This window comes from Somniosus microcephalus, chromosome 2, assembly GCF_052327205.1.
Source record: "Somniosus microcephalus isolate GS21.2 chromosome 2, FLI_Smic_1.0, whole genome shotgun sequence".
Classification (NCBI taxonomy): Eukaryota; Metazoa; Chordata; class Chondrichthyes; order Squaliformes; family Somniosidae; genus Somniosus; species Somniosus microcephalus.
This window is the reverse complement of record NC_140988.1, coordinates 337,047,066-337,073,372: the sequence shown is the minus strand read 5'-3', so window position 1 is coordinate 337,073,372 and position 26,307 is coordinate 337,047,066. Positions and strand designations below refer to the sequence as shown.

At 43.9% G+C, this 26,307-nt stretch overlaps 1 protein-coding gene across 1 annotated transcript; it reads right to left on the bottom strand.

Moving 5' to 3' along the window:
- Positions 1-150: 150 nt before the first annotated feature.
- Positions 151-12,036, bottom strand: atp5f1a (ATP synthase F1 subunit alpha). The gene is made up of 12 exons (XM_085975403.1): positions 11,877-12,036; positions 10,639-10,717; positions 9,329-9,498; positions 8,300-8,473; positions 7,633-7,799; positions 6,749-6,897; positions 6,186-6,337; positions 4,934-5,158; positions 4,328-4,435; positions 3,403-3,547; positions 1,590-1,740; positions 151-379 (listed from the first exon to the last, which is right to left on the bottom strand). The coding sequence occupies exons 1-12, from the start codon at positions 11,934-11,936 to the stop codon at positions 298-300; spliced, it is 1,662 nt and encodes a 553-aa protein (XP_085831529.1). The 5' UTR covers positions 11,937-12,036; the 3' UTR covers positions 151-297.
- Between the last annotated feature and the right edge of the window lie 14,271 nt (positions 12,037-26,307).

Sequence of the window (26,307 nt, the reverse complement as noted above, 5' to 3'; positions counted from 1 at the left end):
GGCATTGGTTCCAATAAAATTCAAATGGGGCAGACTGGTTCAGTGGATAAAGAGTAATTTAAAGTTGCTAAGTACTATTGGCCCTGACCATACCGTATTCATCAACACCAACTTTACACCTTAAATGAAAAATAGGTCAAACTCAAGGGATTGAGTGGAACATTTTATTCTCTGAAGAGAAAACCTTCTGTACATTTTAAACAAAAGCATTAACCGCTTTCCAACAGTTCATGTGAAGAGGAATCAGAGCACTCAACGAAACATTAACAAGACAGGTCGGCAGACATTGGAGTGAGCTTACGCCTCGAAGGTGGACAAGAAGTCCACTACGATCTTCTTCAGCTTGGCTTCCACCTCATTATTAATCTGTCCCTCAGCCCTGTAACAAAAAAATTCAAATAAAATAGTTCATACAAATGCGAGGCAGTCCAAGACGAGTTTGGAGTGCATGTACGTAAATGCACATAGCGCAGTAAATAAGGTTGGTGAGCGGCAGGCACAAGTCGCCACATGTGACTATGATAGAGCGACAATGACAAAGACCTGGCTCAAAAGGGGAGGATTGAGAACTTAATATTCCTGGCTACAAGGTGTTCAGGAAAGATAGAGAAGGACAAAAAGGAGGGGGGTGGCAGAATTAGCGAAGAAACTATTATAGCACTATGACGTAATTGAGGGGTAAAAAGCCTGAAACAATTTGGTTAGAATTAATGAAGAGGAGCTATTACGCGACTGGGTGTATACTAAAGGCCACCAAATAGTGGGAAGGAGATAGAGGAGCAAATTACAGAAATATGCAAAAACTAAATAGAGTAGCGATATCTTCAATTATTTCAATATAGACTAGCATAGTAACAGTGTAAAGAGCAGAGAGGGGGAGGAATTCTAAATATACTCAACTGGAGAAGTAATTTCAGCAAGTTGAAAAGGAATCTGGCCCAGGTGGATTGGAAACAACAATTACTCATTTGCCTACAAATTTAACAATGGGGGGGGGGGGCGCTTTACAGAGATGATTTGGGTACAGAGTAGACACATTCCCACGAGAGGGAAAGGAAGAGCATTCAAAACAAGAGCTTCCTGGATGACTAAATGTAGATTAAAATGAAACAGAAAAGGGAGGCTTATGACAAATGTAAGGTTCGTAATACAGTAGAGAACCAAGCTGAATACAGGTAGTACAGAGGAGAACTAAAAAAAAGAGGGGAAAAGAGTATGAGAATAGATTAGTGGGCAACATAAAAAAGGAACCCAAAATGCTTTTATAAACACATGAATAGTAAAAGGATAGTCAAAGGGTGGGGCCGATGAAGGACAAAAAGGAGAACTTCATGTGGAGACAGAAGGCATTTTCTTGTGGAGGAGGCAGTGGGCATGGCAGAGGGACTAAATGAGTACTTTGCATCTGTCTTCTTGTCTTGAAGGCCCTATAACTTTTTTTTTCCATATTTAAAAACAATTCCAGGATAAATTTTTGGCTTGAAAGACAATTTCAGGCAAGGTCCAAAATGATAGAAAATACACCAAGAAAGACATGAAGTCAAAATTTTCTGAGGATGATGAGACTGCTGTTCAGATGATCCGCTTACCTGATTGTTGACAAGATATCCTGGTGCTGACTCTTCACATGGGCCAAGAAAGCAGGCTCGAACTTTGTGATCTTGCTAGGCTCCGTTTTATCCAAGTGACCTCGGACACCAGCATAAATAACTGCTACCTGCTCCTCGATAGCCATGGGAACTGGAAGGCAAAACACAGGAGTTACTTCATGGACTGGTACAAATACTGCAAGGAAAAGGTCAACGCCACTCCATTCCCACCCCCCCAAATAGTATGTCACACCAGTGAGATTTCTAACAAAATATTCATAAGCAGCGTTAATACTGTAGTACCACTACTGCAACAATAGTTCAAGTGCTCTTGGGGCAAGGGAAGAAAACTCCTGATCGATATCCAGTGAGCCCATGTAGGAGTGCTCGTATGGACAGTGAAGACAGAATCAAGCCCACCTGCACTCAAATATCACCTTCTTCCCACATGGCTACTTGAGTGAGGTAGTGGAGGCCAAGTGTAACCATACCCGGGCAACAAGTCAGTATTTGTAGGGGTGGGGGAAATTGGCAGCAAAAATATTTCAAAAGACTTCATATTACAGAATAGGGAGGAGAGAATAGTTTTATTACGTCTTAGAACTGGACAGACAGGTGGTACAATAAAAAGTAGAGGAGCCCCAACAAATCATCCAAAAAAGGAACTGATTTCAACAAATCAGAGAAACGTCCATTAACCATCACTCTCTGCCTCTTATCCATTAGCCAATTACGTACCCAAGTTACCACCGTCCCATTAATAACATATGTTCCTATTTTCCAAATAAGTCTGTTTTGTGATGTATCATCAAATGCCTTTTGAAAGTCCATATATACACACAATATCAACCCTCTTGGTTATTTCAAAGAACTCAATCAGGTTAGTCAGACACGATTTGCCTTTAACAAATCCATTCTGACTGTCCCTTATTAACCCATGCTTCTCCAAGTGAGAATTAATTTTGTCCCTGACAATAGTCTCGAGTAGTTTTCCCACCACGGACATTGGACTGATTGGCCTGCAGTTATCAGGTTTATCTCTCTCCCCTTTTTTGAACAAGGGTGTAACATTTGCAGTCCTCTGGCACCACTCCCATATCTAAAGAGAACTGAAAAATTGTGGCCAGAGCTTCTGCTATCTTCACCCTAGCAGCCCTCAAAAACTTTAAATGCATCCCATCTGGACTGAGTGACGCCAACCTTTTTAGAACCTCCTATTTTATCCTATCCAGTATCTCTACTCCCCCCTCCTCTACTGCAACATTAACTTCTTCCTTGCTTGTGAAAACAGATGCAAAGCAGTCACTCAGCCCCTCGCCAGAAGATTTGTTTTTTTTTGTCCCTAATCGGGACCACCATTCCTGTAACTATCCCTTTACTTTTTATATGTTTAAGATTTTTCTGCATGCATACCACACTTTTATAAAAAATAAAAAAAATTCCTCTTGAATTTCCTATTTTCTTTTGTTGTTCATTTGTAAATATAACCCCTTAGTGTTATATCCTGATATCAGTTCACTGTACTGTACAGTACCCATAACTTCCTTGGTGCAGGGTATTGTTCCATAGAGCAAAGAATCCAAATCAAATACATTAGCAGGATTTTTTATGTGCAAATAGGCCTAGGATTTTCAGTTAATGATGTGCTTGCTGTATTTGCAGGCCAATCTCCTATAAAAAACTGATGGCACACCTTACCCATGTAACTTGCCAAGCAACTATGCCACTAACCATGGTGGAGCAAGATGCAATCCAAATAATGGAAATCCAGCCATCTCCCTGCATCACAACCTGGAGGAATATACTCACTCACCATACTGTCCTTGTTTGAGCAGCTCTGTCAAACGAACACCACGATTCAACAGCTGTTGTGTGGCAGCATCCAAGTCGGAGCCAAACTGGGCAAAAGCTGCCACCTCACGGAACTGGGCCAGCTCCAGCTTCATGGTACCAGCCACCTGTAAACAGCAAAGACCAAGAATCAGAAGTTATTAGAGATGTCTCAATACTCAAGAGAATCGGGGGTGGGGGGCATCAGCAAGAGCATTTTGAGGAAATGTTGAGCCAAGATCATAATGAATCCAAGCATTTCAACATCCACTCTTGCTAGCGCTGGTTCCATAATCCTCCTCTATTTGGAACCTTACCCAACATGACCATTGACAAACATCAACAGGCTAGTTAGCTGGCTAGCAAGTGTGGATGGGCGGGGGTGGAAGAGAAGAAAAGGCGGCTTACAGTCGAGCCGGATCTATCCTTGCCAGATGTCCACACTGCCAGCAGGGACAGTTATCAGGACTTCAGCTTATTTTTCCAATTAAAGACGAATTGATGCCAATTGTGGCGGGCCTACTTCAACTCAGCAGACCAAGCATCCAAACTGGGACCTTCCTGGTCTGTATCGCTTGGCTACTCATTAAATAAACAAGCGATCAGAGAAGCCCGCTGCTAGATTTAATGTCTTAGGCTCCCTAATTTGACACTTTTGCACTGCTCCAAATGATCAAGACCCAGCCCTCTCCCATGTAGCAACATTGTTCAATAAGCAATCTTCCTAATTCAGTAAAATTTAGGAACAGGCTGCCTACCTTGAGCTTGTATAATTGAAAAAAATAAATTCACTAAATCAGGCGGTGCTGGATATGGGTCATGAAAGTCCCTGCAGCAGTGCCAAGCTATTTCAGTTAGTTGCCAGGCAGTAATCAAAAGAAAGCAGATAAAAGCTACGCATCAAATACCTGTTTCATGGCTTTGGTCTGGGCAGCAGATCCTACACGGGACACAGACAAACCCACATTGATGGCTGGGCGGATACCCTTATAGAACAGTTCAGTTTCCAAGAAGATCTAAAAAAACCAAAAGGAGTTACATGAATAAACAGAAACCTAAAACTACATCAGAACAAATAATGCAATGCATGACAAGAAGGTACTGCTTTACAAGGCTACACATCAAATCTAATGGTACATTAGTTTTGCAGTATGAATGCGCAATAAAATGCTGAATACATTTTAAGTTTCATTCTCTAATAAAATGGAGCATCAACAAATCAATACTCCTGTCCTTTTTATCTTTAAAGTTTTAGTACATTTTCAGAGGACTCTCTTTTGTTCTATGCCTCCCATCAATGCATTGGCCACTGAAGTCAAGTGTAACCCCTGCATGCTTACTGGGAATGACCGGCAGTCTTGAATAGTATATAGTGACAAGATGTTATTGAAAAGTGATCAGTGTTCCTGAATACATTCACTGACCCCCTTCCCCAATCTTCAGTGATTCAAAGATTCACTTTTCAACTCTATCTTCAAAAAGAACATGGAACAATTTGTGCTTCTACAACTTACCTGACCATCAGTGATGGAGATGACATTGGTTGGAATGTAAGCAGACACATCACCAGCCTGGGTCTCAATGACAGGAAGAGCAGTAAGGGAGCCACCACCAAAGTTATCATTCATCTTGGCTGCTCTCTCCAGCAGACGTGAGTGCAGGTAGAACACATCACCAGGGTAGGCCTCCCGACCTGGGGGACGACGCAGCAGCAGGGACATCTGACGGTAGGCAACAGCCTGCAAGAGGTTTAAGCAAGATCAAAACTACAGTTGTTACAAGTCGCATTACACTGTACCAGGAAGTATCTTGGAGTAGATGGTATTAAGTGCATTCTACTGTTTTAAAGATTTGATTAAATAAGCAGCCTTACCTTGCACTTATCTATGAATGGCACATACAGTTCCAGATGCAAGGACTAAGTCTGGTCCCGATTATCCTCAGCAAGTGCCTTTCAATATCTTAACTGCCCCAGAAGTGAGCAGCTTAAGAGAATTTTGTTCAAAAACTGCAACAGTTTAGAAAATCTATTTATCGTATGGATCCCATAGCAGAACCTAGAGGCTGGAGCCAAGTGGTTCTACTTCAAAAAGACCTCAATAGTTGAATCTCAAGAAAATATTCCCTGATAAGATCCCAAGTTCAGTTCTTGGTCTGTGCTGAATTAATTGATCTCAGCCAAGAAAGCAGCAGAGGGACTACAAATGGTCTCAGTGCCTCTAGGCAGGGGGAGGGGGGAAAAAAAAGTCAGTCAGGGTTGCTGTCTGCCTTGGCTCAGAGGCCAACGCACACTGTACATTCATAATCCAGCAAAATTAAAAACCTTTAGCAAAGGATAAAAAGACACTTTCTACAAAAGGGAACAGTTCCAAGTTTCAACATAGCCAGCAGAACTTGGTTAGGCAAAGCGAGAGACATTTCCAACTGGTGGAACAATGCTTTTAACTCCAGCCTTTTCATGCAAAGATCAGATCTCTGACTCAAGATCCAGGATCTGGGAGTCATAGCACTTGCAGTTCTGTCCAGGCTACTGGATCCTTGCCAGAGGGTAGTACAATAAAAGTCAGTTCGAGAGAAGCACTGGCAGGAACCCAACAGGCAAGTGGTCTGCTCCCTCATAACCAGGGAAACACAAAAGGGAGAAATACCTTTTGGAAGACAGAAAATAACAGTCTCTGAACATAAATCTCAGGTTAAAAAAAAGACAAGGAATCTAAAGCAATGGCTGTGATTCAAAGCCACCCAGGAAAATGAAACAGTACTGACCTGTTTAGACAAGTCATCGTAGATGATTAGCGCATGTTTGCCATTGTCTCTGAAGTACTCTCCCATAGAACAGCCAGAATATGGGGCCAGGTACTGCAGTGGAGCAGCATCAGAGGCTGTGGCACAGACCACAATGGTGTACTTCATGGCATCTAGAAGACAAGTCAGAAACACAAGTAGAATTATTCAGTGCACGCTAACTCAAAATGCTGATTTACATCAGTGTAGAAGCTATTGCACTCATGCTGCTTATGACTCTTTGTGATCACTCACACCCACTCTACCATTTTATCCCCACTTTCTACAGGATCCTGGATGATTTTATTTCCCCAGTCCAGGAGAGCCAGTGCCAATTGTAGAACTCCTGCCACTGTTCCTTCCAAAATCAACTCAACATAAGCCCTTCCAGGTGTTCTTGCTAGATACCAAACCACTGATTGGAAAAATCAGTCCTTTACTGTACAAATGCCAAGCATACAGCATAAATCTTTATTCACTTAACAGACATGTTTAAGAATGCAGCTGACTTAAAAGGATTATTCTTACTACTACTCTGAACCTACTTGCGTCTGTCAGTCTCTTGACCAGCTGAGCCACAGTGGACCTCTTCTGACCAATAGCAACATAGACACAGTACAGCTTCTTCTTCTCCTCAGTGCCTTCGTTGAACCTCCTCTGATTGATGATGGTGTCGATGGCAATACCAGTTTTGCTGAAACAGGAGGGGTCGCACATATTACACAGGTCACTTCAGAGTTACTACAAGTTTATCGTGAGCCTGAGCCATACAGACCAAAAACATCTCAAGTCCATTAACTACTCTGCTAGGTTAGCTAATCCCAGGTAGGGCGGCAGTAGCAGTCTAAGTGGTCTCCTTCCCTTCCCTTCTAATCTAGAGGCACGAAAAAGAACAGCTAGGTCCCCACTCCTAATTATTATCTAGTGACTCCTGCTGGAAGTGCATGTGAACATTTGGAACTGGATGGTGGGAGTGGGGAAGTGAAGGGGAGTTTTCTAGCTTGTAACACGTCCACAGCATGCCATCTGGCCAACAAAACTCACCACAAATAATGGTCACTTGTATGAAGTACCAGAGTGCCAATAGAATTGTATTCTAGCTTCAGGAGAGAGCACAAGACCAATGTCTTGTTTTCAATCCCCATCTCAGCAACCCCAAGCAAGGCAGGCTGGAAGTGACCAGCAGAACGATCCATTAACTCATCATCCAATGCTACCCACTCCAGCTAGCTCCACTCGGCATCCATTAACTTCATTCAGATCACATTCCCCTTTGAATTACTCATTCGACGCTTGCCAAGACAATAATGACAAATGTTGTTTCAGAAGAGCATTGTGATCAGCCCACTAATCTCAACTACAGTTGTATATAATTTACACCATCACAGATCCTAGCTTTAATAAAACTGCTTTAATACATGGCTCTTACCCAGTCTGTCTGTCACCAATGATAAGCTCTCGCTGTCCACGGCCAATGGGCACTAGACTATCTACGGCCTTAATGCCAGTCTGCATGGGCTCACGCACTGAGATCCTGGGGATAATACCAGGGGCTTTCAGTCCCACACGTCTACGGATCTTAGCTCCAAGTGGACCCTGTTAGAGAAAGGCAAATACTGAGGTTTGAGGATGATTCAAACTTCTACAAGCAAAGGGAACTAAAAAAGGAGACAGGACAGTTTGACTTGGTCACTCCAATGACATGGCAAGGTTAAGCTTAACCAACTGGCTGCAAAACAGACTTGAGCTGGTTTTCAAGCAGAGAACAAATTTTAGAAATCTAGATCACAGCCCCAGAGAAAGGAATAGAAGGATATGCTGATGGGATTAGATGACGAGGGGCAAGAGGAGGTTCATGTGCAGCATAAACACAGCATAGATGAGTTGGGCTGAATGGCCTCTTTCTGTGCTATAGACTCGATGTAATTCTACTGTTAAAACAGCAAGGTGAAGATGACTACATTAAAGAGAGTTAAAGCATATTTTACTGCATGAAAATTATAGCAACAAAGATACTCTTACACTAGTAGTACTCTCAGGAGCTAAGAATACTCCTGATAAATATCAGACTAGGGTAGTTTCGGAAAGCTCCTTACCTTTCCGTCAATGGCATTACCCAGAGCATCTACAACACGTCCAAGTAGCTCCTCTCCAACAGGGACATCCACAATGGCACCAGTTCTCTTCACAATGTCACCTTCCTTAATTAGCTTGTCATTACCAAACACGACAACACCAACATTGTCAGGTTCCAAGTTCAGAGACATTCCCTGAAAGACATCAATTGAGTTAGTAGAAGGCAATAAGTATCCTGCTGCCTATGAGCACTCTGGAGTACAGACAGAAACTATTGGTTTGTTCACAGGTATTAATACAGCTTCCAGTCAATTACCAGGATGCGCATGGGAGCAGCCCAAGCAATCCTCACACAGATTTTTCCTTTCTCTTACAGAAGTGCGTGCGCACGCACCGCTATATAATATGCCACCAAGACAATTTTTCCAAGGGAAAAAAATGTCTTCTGAAGGCATGGACTTCCTTATATACTGGCTGCTCTCTAGTATCTAGCCCAAGTGGCCATTCTTCAACCTAGACAACAAATGTTGGCAGACAGTGGGGCCATTATAGTGGAGCCTAATTCTGTCCTCATCCAACACACACACTTGTCAGGAGGAGTTACTGGATAATGACTAGGAGCAGAAATCCTGGCTGAATTATCTAGGCCAGGTACATAGGCCAATTGTACTACTTCTGCCATAATCTTCTGGGAATCAAACCTGGGACCTTATGACAAAAGGTCTCTAGAAAGGGAGCAGAGACCATTACAATCAGAGGAAAGAACTACCAAATTAATACTCTCAATTACATCAAGCCCTTATTAATTTTCAGGAGTGGTCCAAGAGGCTTAATGTGCACAGGACCAAGGAGGGGTGAAAACAAAGTTATCCCTCTAACAGTTACAGAGGATCTCAAAAGGAAACAACAAGAGTTACTGGTGATGCTTGGTTGCCACGGTATAAATTCAGTAACTGTCTAGAGATTCTACATACATGCAAGTTAGAGTTGAAGGACAGATAGATTTAGTTTTCCATTAATTCATCACAAGCACTTTAGTGCTCAGTTACCTTCAGGCCAGAGGAGAATTCCACCATTTCTTCAGCCTGCACATTCCTCAGCCCATACACACGGGCGATACCATCACCGATCGAGAGCACACGGCCAGTCTCCTCCAGGTCAGCGGCGGTGTCAGCTCCCAGGATACGTTCTTCCAGAATTGAGGAAACCTCTGCAGTACCTAATGGAAAACACCAGCAATGTAAAACTATAGTTACGAGGAAATAGTGGAGATTCTAGAAATATTTCCATGAGAGCAGCGAAGGCTGAGAAGATTGCAGAGGTTAGTTTTAAAATTATGAAAGGATTAGACAGAAATGGAGTCACTGATGTGGGCAGTCAAGGGGGGGGGGGGGGGGGGGCGGCGTCATCAATTTAAAATCATCACAAACTGAGAAGGTTTCGGGGAAACTTCTTTATACAGAGGATTACTAGATCATGGGAAGCTTTGCCAGAGGGAATGGCTGAAGCAGAGGCCATTATATATTTTAAAGAGAAAATTGGATAAAAACTTCAAGGAGTGCAAGATACAGATTTTTGGGAGAATACAGGGCCATGGGTTTAGTTTTGGCTGGCTCTAGCTAGGCGATGACACAGACTCGATGGGTCGAATGGGCTCATATGCTGTGAATTGTTATGGTTCTACGTACTAGAGCAAAATGAGTCCAGGCTAGTTAAATCATGGCTAATTAAACCAAGATTTCCAGCAACTTAATAGAAAATGTCTGGACAAACCACTATTCCTGGCTATCTACTATAACCAACAAAAGAAACATTACTGCAAAATGCATTCGATTTTGGAAAAATTATCCAGTTTCCTGATAAACCACATCCAATGCAAGTGAAACACAATTCAAAATTAACCACCACTATGGGGTTTGGCATTCTTAAAGCAAGACTACTCAAATACTACAGTTATAGGATACTGAAAAATTAATATACTGTAGCATGGATTACTTAGAGTAGACCAATTAGACACATTAAGGTGATGATATAACCACTGGCACTCCAATGTGGAGCATATGACATAGGTCAATGCAGGCTCAAACCTGTCATTCCCTTAGTCTACAGCAGGCCATCAGTTGTACCAGACACCAGAACAGAAAGCAAGTCACCCAACCATGCTCACATTAAACTAACCTTGAGTTAATTACATGACCTGAAGCCAGACAAGGAATATAAATACAAGGATAAAACAAAAGTCAAATGGGAATGGTCATTGTTGACACTATGATTGACTTCTTTTATCTCCTCCTATAAACACTGAAATGTGAATGTCTACAAATATTAAGTTAGTCGAGGTCCTTTTCTAAAGACTGACCAGTCTTTTGAAGCCATGTCCTTGACGTGTGAAGATTCTTGGTGCCTACAAAGGCTGCAGGAAGGGCATGTCTTGCCACCTACAAAGAAGACGACTTTAAATAAATACATGTTTCCCAGACAAACCCAGTACATAAAACAATGGAATAGCATTCTACAGAGAGAGTGTAGGAAGCAAGCCTCTAAAACAGGATTAACTGCACGGTACTTCCAAAGGGTTGCTTTTAAATTCAATATGCAGATTACCTTTGTGCTGAATCACTCTTGGTAAATTTAAGTGATATTTAATTTAACACAAGGTCAAACCTCAACTGTTTACTGCCACTAGCTACAGCATCTATATAGAACAAATTCTGAATATTTCTGAACAACTGAATATACAAAGCAAATCACCGATTAATTCAATGCCATTCTGTATAAACACTAGATACAATACTGCTCCGGTTTCCTCCTACAGTCCAAAGATGTGCAGGTTATTAAGGTTGATTGGCTATGATAAATTGACCCTTAGTGTTAGGGGGTTAAATACGTGGGGTTGCAGGGATAGGGTGGGATATGTGTTGGTGTAGGGGTTACGGGGATCGGGTGGGATATGTGTCGGTGCAGGCTCGATGGGCCGAAATGGCCTCTATCTGCACTGTGGGGTTTCTGTGATTCTGTGAATTAAAAAGGTATAGCATTTTGCTAAACCAATTGTCAAATATTAAATGTTGCCCCATTAAATGCTACAAAAGAAAAGCCCCTACAATGTTCTTTTTAATTTTCAAACTCCAACCACAAAAAACAACGCAATCAAATTTGGAAACGAATCTACACACAAACTTGCCATAAATGCAATTTACAAAATCGATAAAGATAAATTTGCTGATCACAGATATTGCAAATCAAGTGACGGTTTGTACGTGAAGTAAAGGAGACATTCAGGACCTGACCTTCAGCAGGACGTTGTCAGTGAACCTCTCTTACAGACACACATGGGGCTCCGTTAGAAAGCTCCATGGATGACAAAGTGATGCAAATGCAGTAACTAAAGCCCTCTTGCAATAAGTACAAAAACCATTTTAAAGAACAGCTACTAAACAAATTCCCCAAACAATATATACAGTTCCTGCTCAAAGTCACTCTAGGCCCTGCGAGCTGGCTTTCCAAAATGGCGGAGAAGGCGGTTCCGGATTATTTTATTCTGCTCGCACGTTCCGCAACATCCAAACCCGGCAATTTAGCTTTCGGGATGCTTACATGAGCCCGCTGCCTGGGGAGAGATCGCGCGAAGGCGGTTGCAAGGCGGCCCGACAGCATGGTCTCGACTTTGTGTTTCTGCGGTTCTACTGCTCGGAACCTGCCTCCTCCTCCGAGCGGCTCTGCAAATGGCGACCGATTCACTAGCTGCGCCGCTCCTGGAACCAGAGGTCACCGGGGCCAGAGCGAGGCTCCGCCCACAACCCGGAAGCAAATTCCGCTGGCTCACTCAGCACTGCCTGCAGGAGCATCATTGCACTAATTAAAGTGACCTTCACGCCAATGGTGGGGAGCACAGGGAGAGGGCACTTTTCTTCTCTGCTCTGTCAAAACCCTTCATGATTTTGAACACCTCTATTCAATTTCCCCTTAACCTTAATAACAACAGAAAATGCTGGAAAAACTCAGCAGGCCAGGCAACATCGGTGGAGAGAAATTAGAGTCAACGTTTCTTGATAAAGGGTTTTGACCCGAAACGTTGACTCTAATTTCTCTCCACGGATGTTGCCTGGCCTGCTGAGTTTTTCCAGCATTTTCTGTTGTTATTTCGGATTTCCAGCATCTGCAGTATTTTGCTATTCCCCTTAACCTTCTCTGCTCTAAGGAGAATAATCCAGTTTGGATTATACTCGCTGGAGTTTAGAAGAATGAGAGGGGATCTCATTGAAACTTATAAAATTCTAACAGGACTAGACAGACTAGATGCAGGGAGGATGTTCCCGATGGCTGGGGAGTCCAAAACCAGGGGTCACAGTTTAAGGATAAGGGGTAGGCCATTTAAGACAGATGAGGAGGAATTTCTTCACCCAGAGAGTGGTGAACCTGTGGAATTCTCTACCACAGAAGGCAGTGGAGGCCAATTCAGTAAATATATTGAAGAAGGAGTTAGATATATTTCTTAAGGCTAAAGGGATCAAGGGATATGGGGAGAAGGCAGGGACAGGGTACTGAGTTTGGATGATCAGCCATGATCGCATTGAATGGCGGAGCAGGCTCGAGGGGCCGAATGGCCTACTCCTGCTCCTATCTTCTATGTTTCTATGTTTTTCCAGTCTCCCTGGAACCATTCGAGTAAATCTCTTCTGCATCCTCTCGAAGGGCTTGACATCCTTCTTAAATTGGACACAATGCTCCAGCCGGGGCATGACCAGTGTTTTATAAAGGTTTACCATAACTTCTTCGTTTTTATACTCCCTGCCTCTGTTTATAAAGCCAAGGATCCCATATGCTTTTTTTAACAGCCGTCTCAACTTGTCCTGCCATCTTCAAAGATTTGTGTATGTACACCACCAGGTCTCTCTGTTCCCGCACCCCCTTTATAATTGTACCATTTGCTTTATATTGCCTCTCCTCATTCATCCTACCAAAATGCATCACTTCATACTTCTCTGCATTCAGTTTCATCTGTCATGTGTCTGCCCATTTTACCAGTCTGCCTATGTCCTCCTGAAGTCTGTTACTAGACCGGTAAGCCTGACATCGGTAGTGGGGAAAATGCTAGAGTCCATTATAAAAGATGTAATAGCAGAGCACTTGGAAAGCAGTGACAGGATCAGACAAAGTCAACATGGATTTACAAAATGTAAATCATGCTTGACTAATCTACTGGAATTTTTTGAGGATGTAACTGGTAAAATAGATAAGGGAGAACCAGTGGCTGTGGTGTATTTGGACTTTCAGAAGGCTTTCAATAAGGTCCCGCATAAGAGGTTAGCGTGCAAAATTAAGGCACATGGGATTGGGGGCAAGGTATTGACTTGGATAGAGAACTGGTTGGCGGACAGAAAGCAAAGAGTTGGAATAAACGGGTCGTTTTCCGAGTGGCAGGCAGTGACTAGTGGGGTACCGCAAGGATCGGTCCTAGGACCCCAGCTGTTCACAATATATATTAATGATCTGGATGAGGGAATTGGATGTAATATCTCCAAATTTGCAGACGACACAAAGCTGGGTGGGAGGGTATGCTGTGAGGAGGATGTCATGAAACTCCAGTACGATTTGGACAGGTTGGGTGATTGGGCAGAAACATGGCAAATGCACTATAATGTGGATAAATGTGAGGTTATCCACTTTGGAGGCAAAAACAGGAAGGCAGATTATTATTTGAATGGCAATAGATTGGGTGAAGGGGAAGTGCAAAGAGACCTGGGTGTTCTTGTGCACCAGTCGCTGAAGGTAAGCATGCAGGTGCAGCAGGCGGTTAAGAAGGCAAATGGTATGTTGGCCTTCGTAGCAAGAGGGTTCGAGTACAGGAATAAGGATGTCTTGCTACAGTTGTACAGGGCCTTGGTGAGACCGCACCTTGAGTATTGTGTGCAGTTTTGGTCGCCTTATCTGAGGAAGGACGTGCTTGCCATGGAAGGAGTGCAGCGAAGATTCACCAGGCTGATACCTGGGATGGCAGGAATGACGTATGAGGAGAGATTGCATCGATTGGGCTTATACTCACTGGAGTTTAGAAGATTGAGAGGGGATCTCATCGAAACCTATAAAATTCTGTCAGGTCTGGACAGACTAGATGCAGAAAGGATGTTTCTGATGGCCGGGGAGTCCAGAACCAGGGGTCATAGTCTAAGGATAAGGGGTAAGCCATTTAGGACTGAAATGAGGAGGAATTTCTTCACCCAGAGAGTGGTGAACCTGTGGAATTCTCTGCCACAGATGGCGGTGGAGGCCTGTTCATTAAATATATTCAAGAAAGAGTTGGATATATTTCTTAAGGCTAAAGGGATCAAGGGATATGGGGAGAAGGCAGGGACAGGGTACTGAATTTGAATGATCAGCCATGATCTCATTGAATGGCGGAGCAGGCTCGAAGGGCCGAATGGCCTACTCCTGCTCCTATCTTCTATGTACTATCCTCCTCAGTATTTACTACATTTCCGGGCTTTGTGTCATCTGCAAACTTTGAAATTATGTCCTGTATACCCAAGTCCAGGTCATTAATATATATCAAAAAGAGCAGTGGTCCCAACAAGTACTGCTGGGGGACACCACTGTATACTTACTTCCAGTCTGAAAAACAACCGTTCACCATTACTCTGCTTTCTGTCCCTTAGCCAATTTCATATCTATGCTGCCATTGCCCTTTTACTCCGAAGAACTTTAATTTTGCTAACAAGACTATTATATGGTACTTTATCAAAAGCCTTTTGGAAGTCCAGATACACAACATCAACCACACTACCTTCATCTACCCTCCCTGTTGCTTCATCAAAAAAAGAACTCAAGTTAATCAACTCTTTGCTCATAACACTTACTTTCCCAGTCTACATTAGGTTAATTGAAGTCCACCTTTATCAGTACTCTATAGTTCTTTCATTTTTGTGAAAATTGCCTGCAAATTTGCTCCGTTATCTCCTTCCCCCTATTTGGTGGCCAATAGTATACACCCAGCAGCATAATAGCACCTATATTGTTCCTTAATTCTAACCAAATAGATTCTGTCTTTGAACCCTCAAATACAGTATCCCTTTCCAGTGCTGTAACAGTATCTTTCATCAATACTGTCACCCAGCTGCCCCCATCCGCCCCCCCCCTCCTTTTTTCCTTCCCTATCTTTCCTGAATATTTTGTAGGCAGGCTTATTAAGTGCCCATTCCTCCCCTTGTTTGAGCCAGGTCTCCGTTATTGTCACTATATCATAATTCCATGTGGCAGTTTGTCACACCAACCTTATTTACAACACTCCATACATTTACGCACATGCACTCCAAACCCATCATAGTCTGCCTTGCATTCCGCCCCCGCCTCCCCCCCCCCGGTCTACTCTTTTGATTAAGCACCCAAACAAATTAACTGTAAATTAACAAAACTTTAAATAAAACTTAACAAATCAAATTAAAATTTTGTTGGCCAGAGTGATGATGCACTCCAGTCCCCGCGGCGCCCACCGGTCGCGGAAGGCCTCAAGCGTGCCGGCGGACACCGCGTGCTCCATCTCCAGGGCCACCCGGGCGCGAACATGGCCGCGGAAGAGAGACAGGCAGTCGGGCCGAACAACCCCCTCGACCGCCCGCTGCCTGGACCAGTTAATGGTCCAAATTAGTGTAAACCCTCTCCCACAGCACTAACCTCCCAGTAGGACATTGGTCCCAGCCCTGTTGAGGTGCAGTCCATCCATTTTGTACAGGTCCCTCCTGTCCAGAACTGGTCCCAATCAATGTTCCCACTAAGCTGTGCGGCTGGTCTGGAGGTCCCATGCAGGCCACTCACCGGCTTCTCAATGGAAATAACCACGCATGCGCGAAAATTTGAATGGGCCGCCCAGCCAGTTAAAAGGACCGTGCACGAAAAGAAAATTAGAGGGAACATTGGTCCCAGTGCCCCAGGAATCTGAAGCCCTCCCTCCTGCACCATTTCTCAACAACAAAAACAACTTGTATTTATATAGTGCCTTTAACATAGTAATACGTCGCAAGGCGCTTCACAGGAGTATTATAAGACAAAAAATTTGACACCGAGCCACATGAGAAATTAGGAGCGTCTTAAAGGAGAAAAGAGAGGTAGCGAGGTGGAGAGGTTTAGGCAGGGAATTCCAGAGCTTGGGGCCTAGTCAACAGAAGGCACGGCCACCAATGATTGAGCGATTATAATCAGGGATGCGCAAGAGTGCAGAATTAGAGGAGCGCAGATATCTCAAGGGATTGTGGGGCTGAAGGGGGTTACGGAGATAGGGAGGGGCGAGGCCATGGAGGGATTTGAAAATAAGGATGAGAATTTTGAAATTGAGGCGTTGCTTAACTGGGAGCCAGTGTAGATCAGCGAGCACAGGGGTGATGGGCGAACGGGACTCGGTGCAAGTTAGGACACGGGCAGCCGGCAATGGTTGAGTGATTATAATCAAAAATATTATCTTAATGCTCCTATAATCACTAGCACATGGCACTGGGAGTAATCCAGAGATTAGCACCTTTAAGGTCCTACTCTTTAATTTCCTCCCTAGCTCCTGAAACTCTGACTGCAGGACCTCAACCCTTTTCCTTTGTATGCGATTGATTACAATTATGCAATAAGATCAAGTTAATTATGGTTGGGCAAGGCATTCGCCCCATCCTAGTTCATCTATTTAGAGAGATCCGAATGCACCCGGACCCTCCCCATTGCAGCATCCAATTGTTTCCTAAATGATTCCAGTGTTTCTGCTTCCACCACTCTATCTGGAAGTTTATTCCACATGTTGATCACTCTTTGTGTGAAGAGGAATTTCCTGCTATCAGTCTTAAAATTACCTTTTACTAGTATGAATCTGTGTCCCAGAATTTTACTCCCACAAGTTTAACTTAAAGTAATATTTAGGGTTAACCTTTCTCTATACCATTAGCAATTTTGTATACCTCTATAAGATCATCTCTCAGACACATCCTTTTCAGACTGAAGAGCCCAAGTTTCTCCAGACTTTCCTCATAACTCAGGCCCCTGACATTGGGGATCGGCCTTGTGGCTCTTCTCTGGAATGTCTACAGTGCTTGAAGGTTTCTTGTTTCTTAGTGAGCAGGAGTAGATGTGGACTGACCAGAGCACAATAAAGTTTGATCATTAGCTCCTCTGACTTGTAGTCTACAGTGCCCATAAGTCACAAAAGGCTTTGAGTGAAACGGTGGACACTGCAAACCTGTGTTCAATAGCCACCTGGGCAGTTACCAGAACTCTGAACATGGGCAAGAAGGCAGAGAGACCTATATTTTTTTTTACCCAGTTTCACGATGTGGGTGTCACTGGCAAGGACAGCATTTATTGCCTATCCCTAGTTGTCCTGGAAAGGTGGTGATACAACTGAGTGGATTTTTAGGCCCCATCAATTAACTGCGCAAATAGATGTAAACGAATATGATATAATTGGGATTACGGAGACATGGCTCCAGGGTGACCAAGGCTGGGAACTCAGCATCCAGGGGTATTCAATATTCAGGAAAGACAGGCAAAAAGGAAAAGGAGGTGGGGTAGCATTGCTGGTTAAAGAGGAGATTAACCCAATAGTAAGGAAGGATATTAGCTCTGATGATGTGGACTCTGTATGGGTAGAGCTGAGAAATACCATGGGGCAGAAAACGTTAGTGGGAGTTGTATACAGACCCCCAAACAGTAATGCTGAGGTTGGGGATGGCATTAAACGGGAAATTAGAGACGCGTGCAATAAGGGCACAGCAGTTATCATGGGTGACTTTAATCTACATGTAGATTGGGCTAACCAAATTAGTAACAATATTGTGGAGGAGTAATTCCTGGAGTGTATACAGGATGGTTTCCTGGACCAATATGTCGAGGAACCAACTAGAGATCAGGCCATCTTAGACTGGGTATTATGTAATGAGAAAGGATTAATTAGCAATCTTGTTGTGCGAGGTCCCTTGGGGCGGAGCGATCATAATATAATAGAATTCTTCATTAAGATGGAGAGTGAAGTATTTGACTCAGAGACTAGGGTCCTGAATTTAAATAAAGGAAACTACGATAGTTGCCCCCAATCCCATGTGCCTTAACTTTACATGCTAATCTCTTATGCGGGACCTTATCGAAAGTTCTCTGAAAGTCCAAATACACCACATCCACTGGTTCTCCCTTATCTATTTTACCAGTTACATCCTCAAAAAATTCCAATAGATTAGTCAAGCACGATTCACTTTTTGTAAATCCATGTTGACTTTGTCCGATCCTGTCACTGTTTTCCAAGTGCTCTGCTATTACGTCTTTTATAATAATGGACTCTAGCATTTTCCCCACTACCGATGTCAGGCTTACCGGTCTGTAATTCCCTGTAACTCAACAAGGCAGTGCTTCCTCTAGTACCATTCTGGATGTTAGCCTAGATTATAAGCTTAAATTCTGGAGTAGGACTTGAACCCACAATGCTGTGAACTTTAACAGCAAGAGTGCTACCAGCTGAGCCAAGATGACACTTAAAAAAAATCTGTAATTAGTGCCATTAGTGCTTCTGTCTAGTCTTTCCTTGGCCAGGTGGGGGCAACATACCATCATTGAAGAGCTTCATTACTAATCATTTCTTGTGAGGGTTTAATCCATCTCCCCCCCCCCTCATTTCTCCTCCAATTCTATTCCCTCCTCCTCTTCTCTCCTAAAGGTTGTGGAGTTCCCTCAGTGGGTGGTGGGCTCCCTCTGGCGAATCATCCAACTGACCATTCTTCATGTATGAGTTTCAATAGTGAGTGACGGGAGAATATTCGATTACTGGGGAGAGACAGCATCGCAGCCAAGCCTGATCCTGCCCTCACCCACTGTCCGTGCCTGGGCACATCCAACAGGGACGGCTGAACAGAAATTAAGAGTGGCTGATTCCTCCCCATCCCAGGGGTACTGAGGTCAATTGTAGCAAACCCAATTGCTGCCTCTGCAGGGTTCAGTTAACTCAGATTAGACAGGGATTGTATCTGAGGCCCTTCTAGTCAGCTCAGCCACTCACTGGATAAGATTGCTGATCCAACAACTTGACTTTTCTATTATTAATTTGTTTTCTCCTTTTCTCTGCTGTCTGTATAACATTGTTAGCCAAGAATGCAGGCAGTGTAGGCCCAGACTCTTCTCACTGCCATTTTGAGCTGTACAAAGATTTGTTGAGTAATTTCACCAATTTTCCCCAGGTCTTAAAAATCTGCAGCCCTTCCAGCATACTCCTGCTGTAACTTGGGTAGGAGTCTGCCAAAACTACCGGAAATTAGCTTGGAACTCGGTGACATAGGTTTCCAGGCATGTGTTGGGAAATTCCACTCGGCCTTGTAAGGGGCAGAGCCTCTGTGTGCCCCATATAAGGTCAGCGACATAAAAAGTGATGGGGTTACAACTACTTATGTTGGGGTTTCCGTCTCCCCGGCCCTCAGAGGGCCAATCTTCCCCACCCTAGCCCTCAACTCAAATCTTTCTCTAGTTGCTCTCCTATCTCCCATCATGCCCTCTCTGAGCTCATCCTGTCCATGAGACCCACCTCCTGCTCCCTCGACCCTAATCCCACCAAACTACTGACCGCCCAACTTCCCTTCCTGGCCCCCATGTTAGCTGATATTGTTAATGTTCTCGCCCCTCAGGTACTGTCCCCCTCTCCCTCAAATCTGCTGTCATAGAATCATAGAATGGTTACAGCACAGAAGAAGGCCATTCGGCCCGTCGAACCCATGCCGACTCTCAGCTAGTCCCACTCCCCTGCCCTTACCCTGTAGCCCTGCAAAAAAAATTCTTTCAGATACTATAGTAATCTGGGATGTAATGTTTAAATTATCCACCAGATGGAGCCAAATATTAAGGGTTCACATTCACCAGTATTTAAGGTAATGGGTCATGTATTCAATGTCCTGGTACACCAGTTAATACGGTAATGTGGCATTGCATTATGGGTATGACTCAGAGGTTGATCCTCCATCTTGGCTCGTGCAGTAAGAAATGTGTCTGGCCTCCAGCTTGTAAGAGCTATGTCTCTCTGCTACACCGTGTAAATAAACAGTTGGGTTTTGTTCCTAATATCTCGCTTCTCTCAGTGTCTGACCTTACCACTCGGTTTTAAACAGATACTTATCCAACTAAATATTGGGAAGACCGAAGCCATTGTCTTCGGTCCCTGCCACAAACTCCGTTCCCCTAGCCACTGACTCCATCCCTATCCCTGGCAACTGTCTGAGGCTGAACCAGACTGTTCACAACCTTGGTGTCGTATTTGACCCCGAGATGAGCTTCCGACCACATATCCGCACCATCACCAAGACCGCCTACTTCCACCTCCGTAACATCGCCCGACTCTGCCCCTGCCTCAGTTTATTTGCTGTTGAAACCCTCATCCATGACTTTGTTACCTTTAGACTTGACTATTCCAATGCTCTCCTAGAAGGCCTCCTACCTTCCAACCTCCATAAACTTGGGCTCATCCAAAACTCTGCTGTCCATGTCCTAACTCGCACCAAGTCCCGTTCACCCATCACCCCTGTGATCACTGACCTACACAAAATACTGCGAATGCTGGAAATCTGAAATAAAAACAGAAAATGCTGGAAATACTCAGCAGGTCAGGCAGCATCTGTGGAGAGAGAAACAGAGTTAACGTTTCAGGTCGATGACCTTTCATCAGAGCTAGAAAAAGTTAGGAAACTGGCTGAGCGGCAGGAGCCAGAGAGTAGGGATAATGGGCAGGTTCTCAAATTGGCAGGATGTGACTAGCGGTGTCCCGCAGGGATCTGTGTTGGGGTCTCAACTATTCACAGTATTTATTAACGACTTAGATGATGGCATAGAAGTCATATACCCAAATTTGCCGATGACACAAAGATAGGTGGAATTGTAGGCAGTGTAGATGGAAGCATAAAATTACATCAACAGATTAAATGAATGGGCAAAACTGTGGCAAATGGATTTCAATGTAGGCAAATGTGAGGTCATCCACTTTGGACCTAAAAAGGATAGAACAGGGTACTTTCTAAACGGTGAAAGGCTAAAAACAGTGGAAGTCGAAAGAGACTTGGGGGTCCAGGTACATAGATCATTAAAATGTCATGAACAGGTACAGAAAATAATCAAAATGGCTAATGGAATGCTGGTCTTTGTTGTGTCTGTGTATAATAAGACACAGACTGCAGGAGAACGGTACAACAGGTGTTTACTCAACGTGGCTCACACGGGAACTGATCTGTACAGATTACTACTCAGTGCTATATACAGGTGTGGTCACTGCCGGTACTGCAGTATACATGAGCTGTAAAAGATAGTTCCCCCCTTAAAGGTAAATACATTACAATTCCTCCCCTTTTAGATTAACAGTACCATAACACTCATTAAACAATTAAATATCAAACTAATTACAATTAACACTTTTAACATGCAACATTAGCTGAAAATAGTCTATTTATATATTCAGTCTTTGGGGAGGCTTCCTGATCCTTTCTGGATAGCGCCTTTCCTGAGTGTCTTGCTCTTGGTGCGGAGGCGATTCTGGCCCCCTGTCGTCGGTTGGTTCATCAGCTTCCGATGCTACTGTTTCTGGGGTAGATGCGACCTGTACGTCGGGTTCATCACCAGGTACGTATGGGCGAGGCATGGGGTTGACTTGTTCCTGTGACTCTAGGATCTGGTCAGCATGGCGTCTCACGATGCTCTCCCCAACGTCCACTGTGTACATTAGGGGGCCCTGCCGTGTGCATATCGTTCCTGGCTGCCATTTTTCTGTTTGGTAGTCGTGGGCCAAGACTGGTTGCCCTACATTGAAGCTCCTTGTTGGCTTCTCATGGATGTGATGGAATTGCTTACTCTCAACACCTCTTCATACATTTGGTCTGAGCAAATCCAGGCGAGATCTCAACCTTCGGTTAAAGAACATCATGGCTGGGGCCTGGTTGGTGACTGCCAGGCCCCAGGTGGAGGTAAGGAATAATAAGGGGAAAAAAACACTAGTGGGCGTAGTCTATAGGCCTCCGAACAGTGGCAACTCTGTTGGACGGAGTATCAATCAGGAAATAGTTGAGGCTTGTAATAAGGGAACATCTATAATTATGGGGGATTTTAACTATCATATTAATTGGACATATCAAATTGGGCAGGGCTGCCTTGAGGATGAGTTCATTGAGTGTATTAGGGATGGGTTTCTTGAGCAGTATGTAACTGAACCGACCAGGGGGCAAGCAACCTTAGATCTGGTCCTGTGTAACGAGACAGGATTAATTAAAAATGTCCTAGTAAAGGATCCCCTTGGAATGAGTGACCATAACATGGTTGAATTCCATATTCAATTAGAGGGTGAGGAGGTTGTATCTCAAACAAGCGTGCTAAGCTTGAATAAAGGAGACTATGAAGGTATGAGAGCGGAATTGAGTAAAGTGGATTGGGAAAATAGATTAAAGGGTAAGACGATACATGATCAGTGGTGTACATTTAAGGAGTTATTTTACAACTTTCAAAAAAAGTATATTCCACTGAGAAAAAAAGGGTGTAAAAGAAAAGACAGCCATCCGTGGCTAAGTAAAGAAATTAAGGATAGTATTCGACTAAAAACAAGGGCATATAAGGTAGCCAAATCTAGTGGGAGGATAGAGGATTGGGAAAACTTTAAAAGACAGCAAAAAATAACAAAAAGATTGATTAAGAAAGGGAAGATAGATTATGAAAGTAAATTAGCAAAAAATATGAAAACAGATAGTAAGAGTTTTTATAGTTATATAAAAAGAAAAAGGGTGGCTAAAGTAAATGTTGGTCCCTTAGAGGATGAGACCGGGAAATTAATGGTGGGAAATATGGAGATGGCAAAAACACTGAATGAATATTTTATATCAGTCTTTACAGTAGAAGACACTAAGAATATCCCAACACTGGACAAACAGGGGGCTAAAGTGGGGGAGGAGCTAAACACGATCAAAATCACTAAGGAAGTGGTACTCGGTAAAATAATGGGACTCAAGGCGGATAAATCACCTGGACCTGATGGCTTACATCCAAGGGTCTTGAGGGAAGTGGCGGTAGGGATTGTGGATGCATTGGTAATAATTTTCCAAAACTCCCTGGACTCGGCAAAGGTCCCAGCAGACTGGAAAACTGCTAATGTAACACTCTTATTTAAAAAGGGCAGTAGACAGAAGGCTGGAAACTATAGACCGGTTAGCCTAACATCTGTGGTAGGTAAAATTTTGGAGTCCATTATTAAGGAGACAGTAACAGGACATTTGGATAATCATAATTTAATAGGACAAAGTCAGCATGGTTTTATGAAGGGGAAGTCATGTTTGACAAATTTGCTGGAGTTCTTTGAGGAAGTAACATATAGGGTGGATAAAGGGGAACCAGTGGACGTAGTGTATTTAGACTTCCAAAAGGCATTTGACAAGGTGCCACACAAAAGATTATTGCTTAAGATAAAAAAATCACCAGATTGGGGGTAATATTCTGGCACGGATAGAGGATTGGCTATCTAACAGAAGGCAGAGAGTTGGGATAAATGGTTCATTCTCAGACTGGCAATCAGTAACTAGTGGTGTTCCGCAGGGGTCAGTGCTGGGTCCCCAACTCTTTACAATCTATATTAACGATTTGGAGGAGGGGACCGAGTGTAACATATCAAAGTTTGCAGATGATACTAAGATGGGAGGGAAAGTAGTGAGTGAGGAGGACATAAAAAACCTGCAAGGGGACATAGATAGGCTAAGTAAGTGGGCAGAGATTTGGCAGATGGAATACAATACTGGAAAGTGTGAGGTTATGCACTTTGGCAGGAAAAATCGTAGAGCAAGTTATTATCTTAATGGCAAGAAACTGGAAAGTACTGAAGTACAAAGGGATCTGGGGGTCCTGGTGCACGAAACTCAAAAGGTTAGTATGCAGGTGCAGCAAGTGATTAAGAAGGCCAATGGAATGTTGGCTTTCATTGCTAGGGGGATAGAATATAAAAATAGGGAGGTACTGCTTCAGATGTACAAGGTATTGGTGAGACCGCACCTGGAATATTGCGTACAGCTTTGGTGTCCATACTTAAGAAAGGACATACTTGCTCTCGAGTCAGTACAAAGAAGGTTCACTCGGTTAATCCCGGGGATGAGGGGATGGACATATGAGGAGAGGTTGAGTAGATTGGGACTCTACTCATTGGAGTTCAGAAGAATGAGAGGCGATCTTATTGAAACATATAAGATTGTGAAGGGGTTGGATCGGGTGGATGCGGGGAGGATGTTCCCGATGATGGGTGAAACTAGAACTAGGGGGCATAGTCTTAGAATAAGGGGCTGCTCTTTCAAAACTAAGATGAGGAGGAACTACTTCACTCAGAGGGTGGTAGGTCCATGGAATATGCTGCCCCAAAAAGCTGTAGAAGCTACATCATTACATAAATTTAAAACAGAAATAGACAGTTTCCTAGAAGTAAAGGGAATTAAGGGTTACGGGGAGCGGGCAGGAATTTGGACATGAGTCTAGGTTCGGATCGGTCATGGCCCTGTGGGTAGCGGAGCGGGCCCAGGGGCGGTGTAGCCTGATCCTGCTCCTATTTCGTGTGTCTAATTCTGTTAGATTCAGGAGATGGTTCTGTGATAGTGGATTGGCGGTTAGGATCAGATCAGCCATGATCTTATTGAATGGCGGAGCAGGCTCGAGGGGCCGATTGGCCTACTCCTGCTCCTATTTCTTATGTTCTTATGTTCTTATGCATGTGTCGCATTCCGGTAGGCAAACAGGAAATTGTCCACCTTGTGCTGCAGCGGAATGTTGTCATTGTACATAGCCTTTATTGCCTTCTTAAAGGTTTGTACGAACCTCTCAGCCAATCCATTTGTGGCTGGATGATACGGGGCGGATGTGTAATGCCTTACCCCATTCTTTTTCAAGAACCTCCGGAACTCTTCGGACACAAACTGTGGTCCCTTATCGGAGCAAATCTGTTCTGGCAAGCCATTCCTGGCAAAAATGGTCCGTAGGACTGCAATAGTTTTCTCCGTGGTGGTGGAGGACATTTTGATGACCTCAGGCCATTTTGAGTGCGCATCCACGGCTATTAAAAACATTGAGTCCATGAATGGACCAGCAAAATCAATATGCACCCGTTGCCATGGAGATGAGGGCCACTCCCATGGGTGTAGAGGGGCCTGTGGTGGTGCATTTTGGACTTTCTGGCATCCTGAGCAGCTCTTGGTCAGGTCCTCGATTTGTTTATCGATTCCCAGCCACCACACATAAGCCCTGGCTAGGCTTTTCATTTTTACCCCTCCCAGATGACCCTCGTGAAGCTCATTGAGCACTCTATCCCTTAACTTGGGTGGAATTACCACTCGGGATCCACACATCAAGGTCCCCCGGCACACTGACAGCTGTTCTCTCCTTGTCGAGAATGCTGGCAACAGTGAGTCGCCATGTGCTGGCCATCCTTTCACCGTCAAATCATATACCCGAGACAGTGTCGGGTCATTTCGGGTTTCCTTTTCGATACAAGCGTTAGTTACCGGTAGGTATTCAACTGTAGTCGAATGAAATATTTCGACAGGATCCACTGCTGGTGCTTCCTCCGCAGTAGGCAGTGGCAGGCGTGATAGCCCATCAGCATTTCCATGCTGTTTTGTGCCCTTATATTCAATCTCATAGTGGTGCGCCCCTAGAAAAAGTGACCATCTTTGTAGTCGTTGCGCAGTCATCACCGGAACGCCCTTCTTCGGATTAAAAATGGAGACAAGAGGCTGGTGATCAGTCAGCAAGGTGAATTTCTACCCGTGCAGATAGTGATTGAACTTTTTCACTCCCCACACTAGGCTGAGGGCCTCCCTGTCAATCTGGGCATAGTTACGCTCGGCTGAGGTTAGTAATCGTGATGCAAAGGCTATTGGCCTCTCTGAGCCGTCCGAGAATTTGTGCGACAGCACCGCTCCAATGCCGTAGGGTGACGCATCACATGCCAACCGAATTGGTAATGCTGGGTTGTAATGGGCCAATACCTCTTTCGATGTGATTAATGTTTTGCTCTTCTGGA

What these genes read in the sequence shown, in the direction of transcription:
- atp5f1a (XM_085975403.1), bottom strand. Translation starts at nt 11,936, where the DNA reads ATGCTGTCGGGCCGCCTTGCAACCGCCTTCGCGCGATCTCTCCCCAGG. An exon ending in CAAGAGACTGACAGACGCAA is followed by an intron (nt 6,338 to 6,748) that starts GTAGGTTCAGAG and finishes CTTGTCTTCTAG; the next exon opens with ATGCCATGAAGTACACCATT. An exon ending in GATATCTTGTCAACAATCAG is followed by an intron (nt 380 to 1,589) that starts GTAAGCGGATCA and finishes TTTTTGTTACAG; the next exon opens with GGCTGAGGGACAGATTAATA.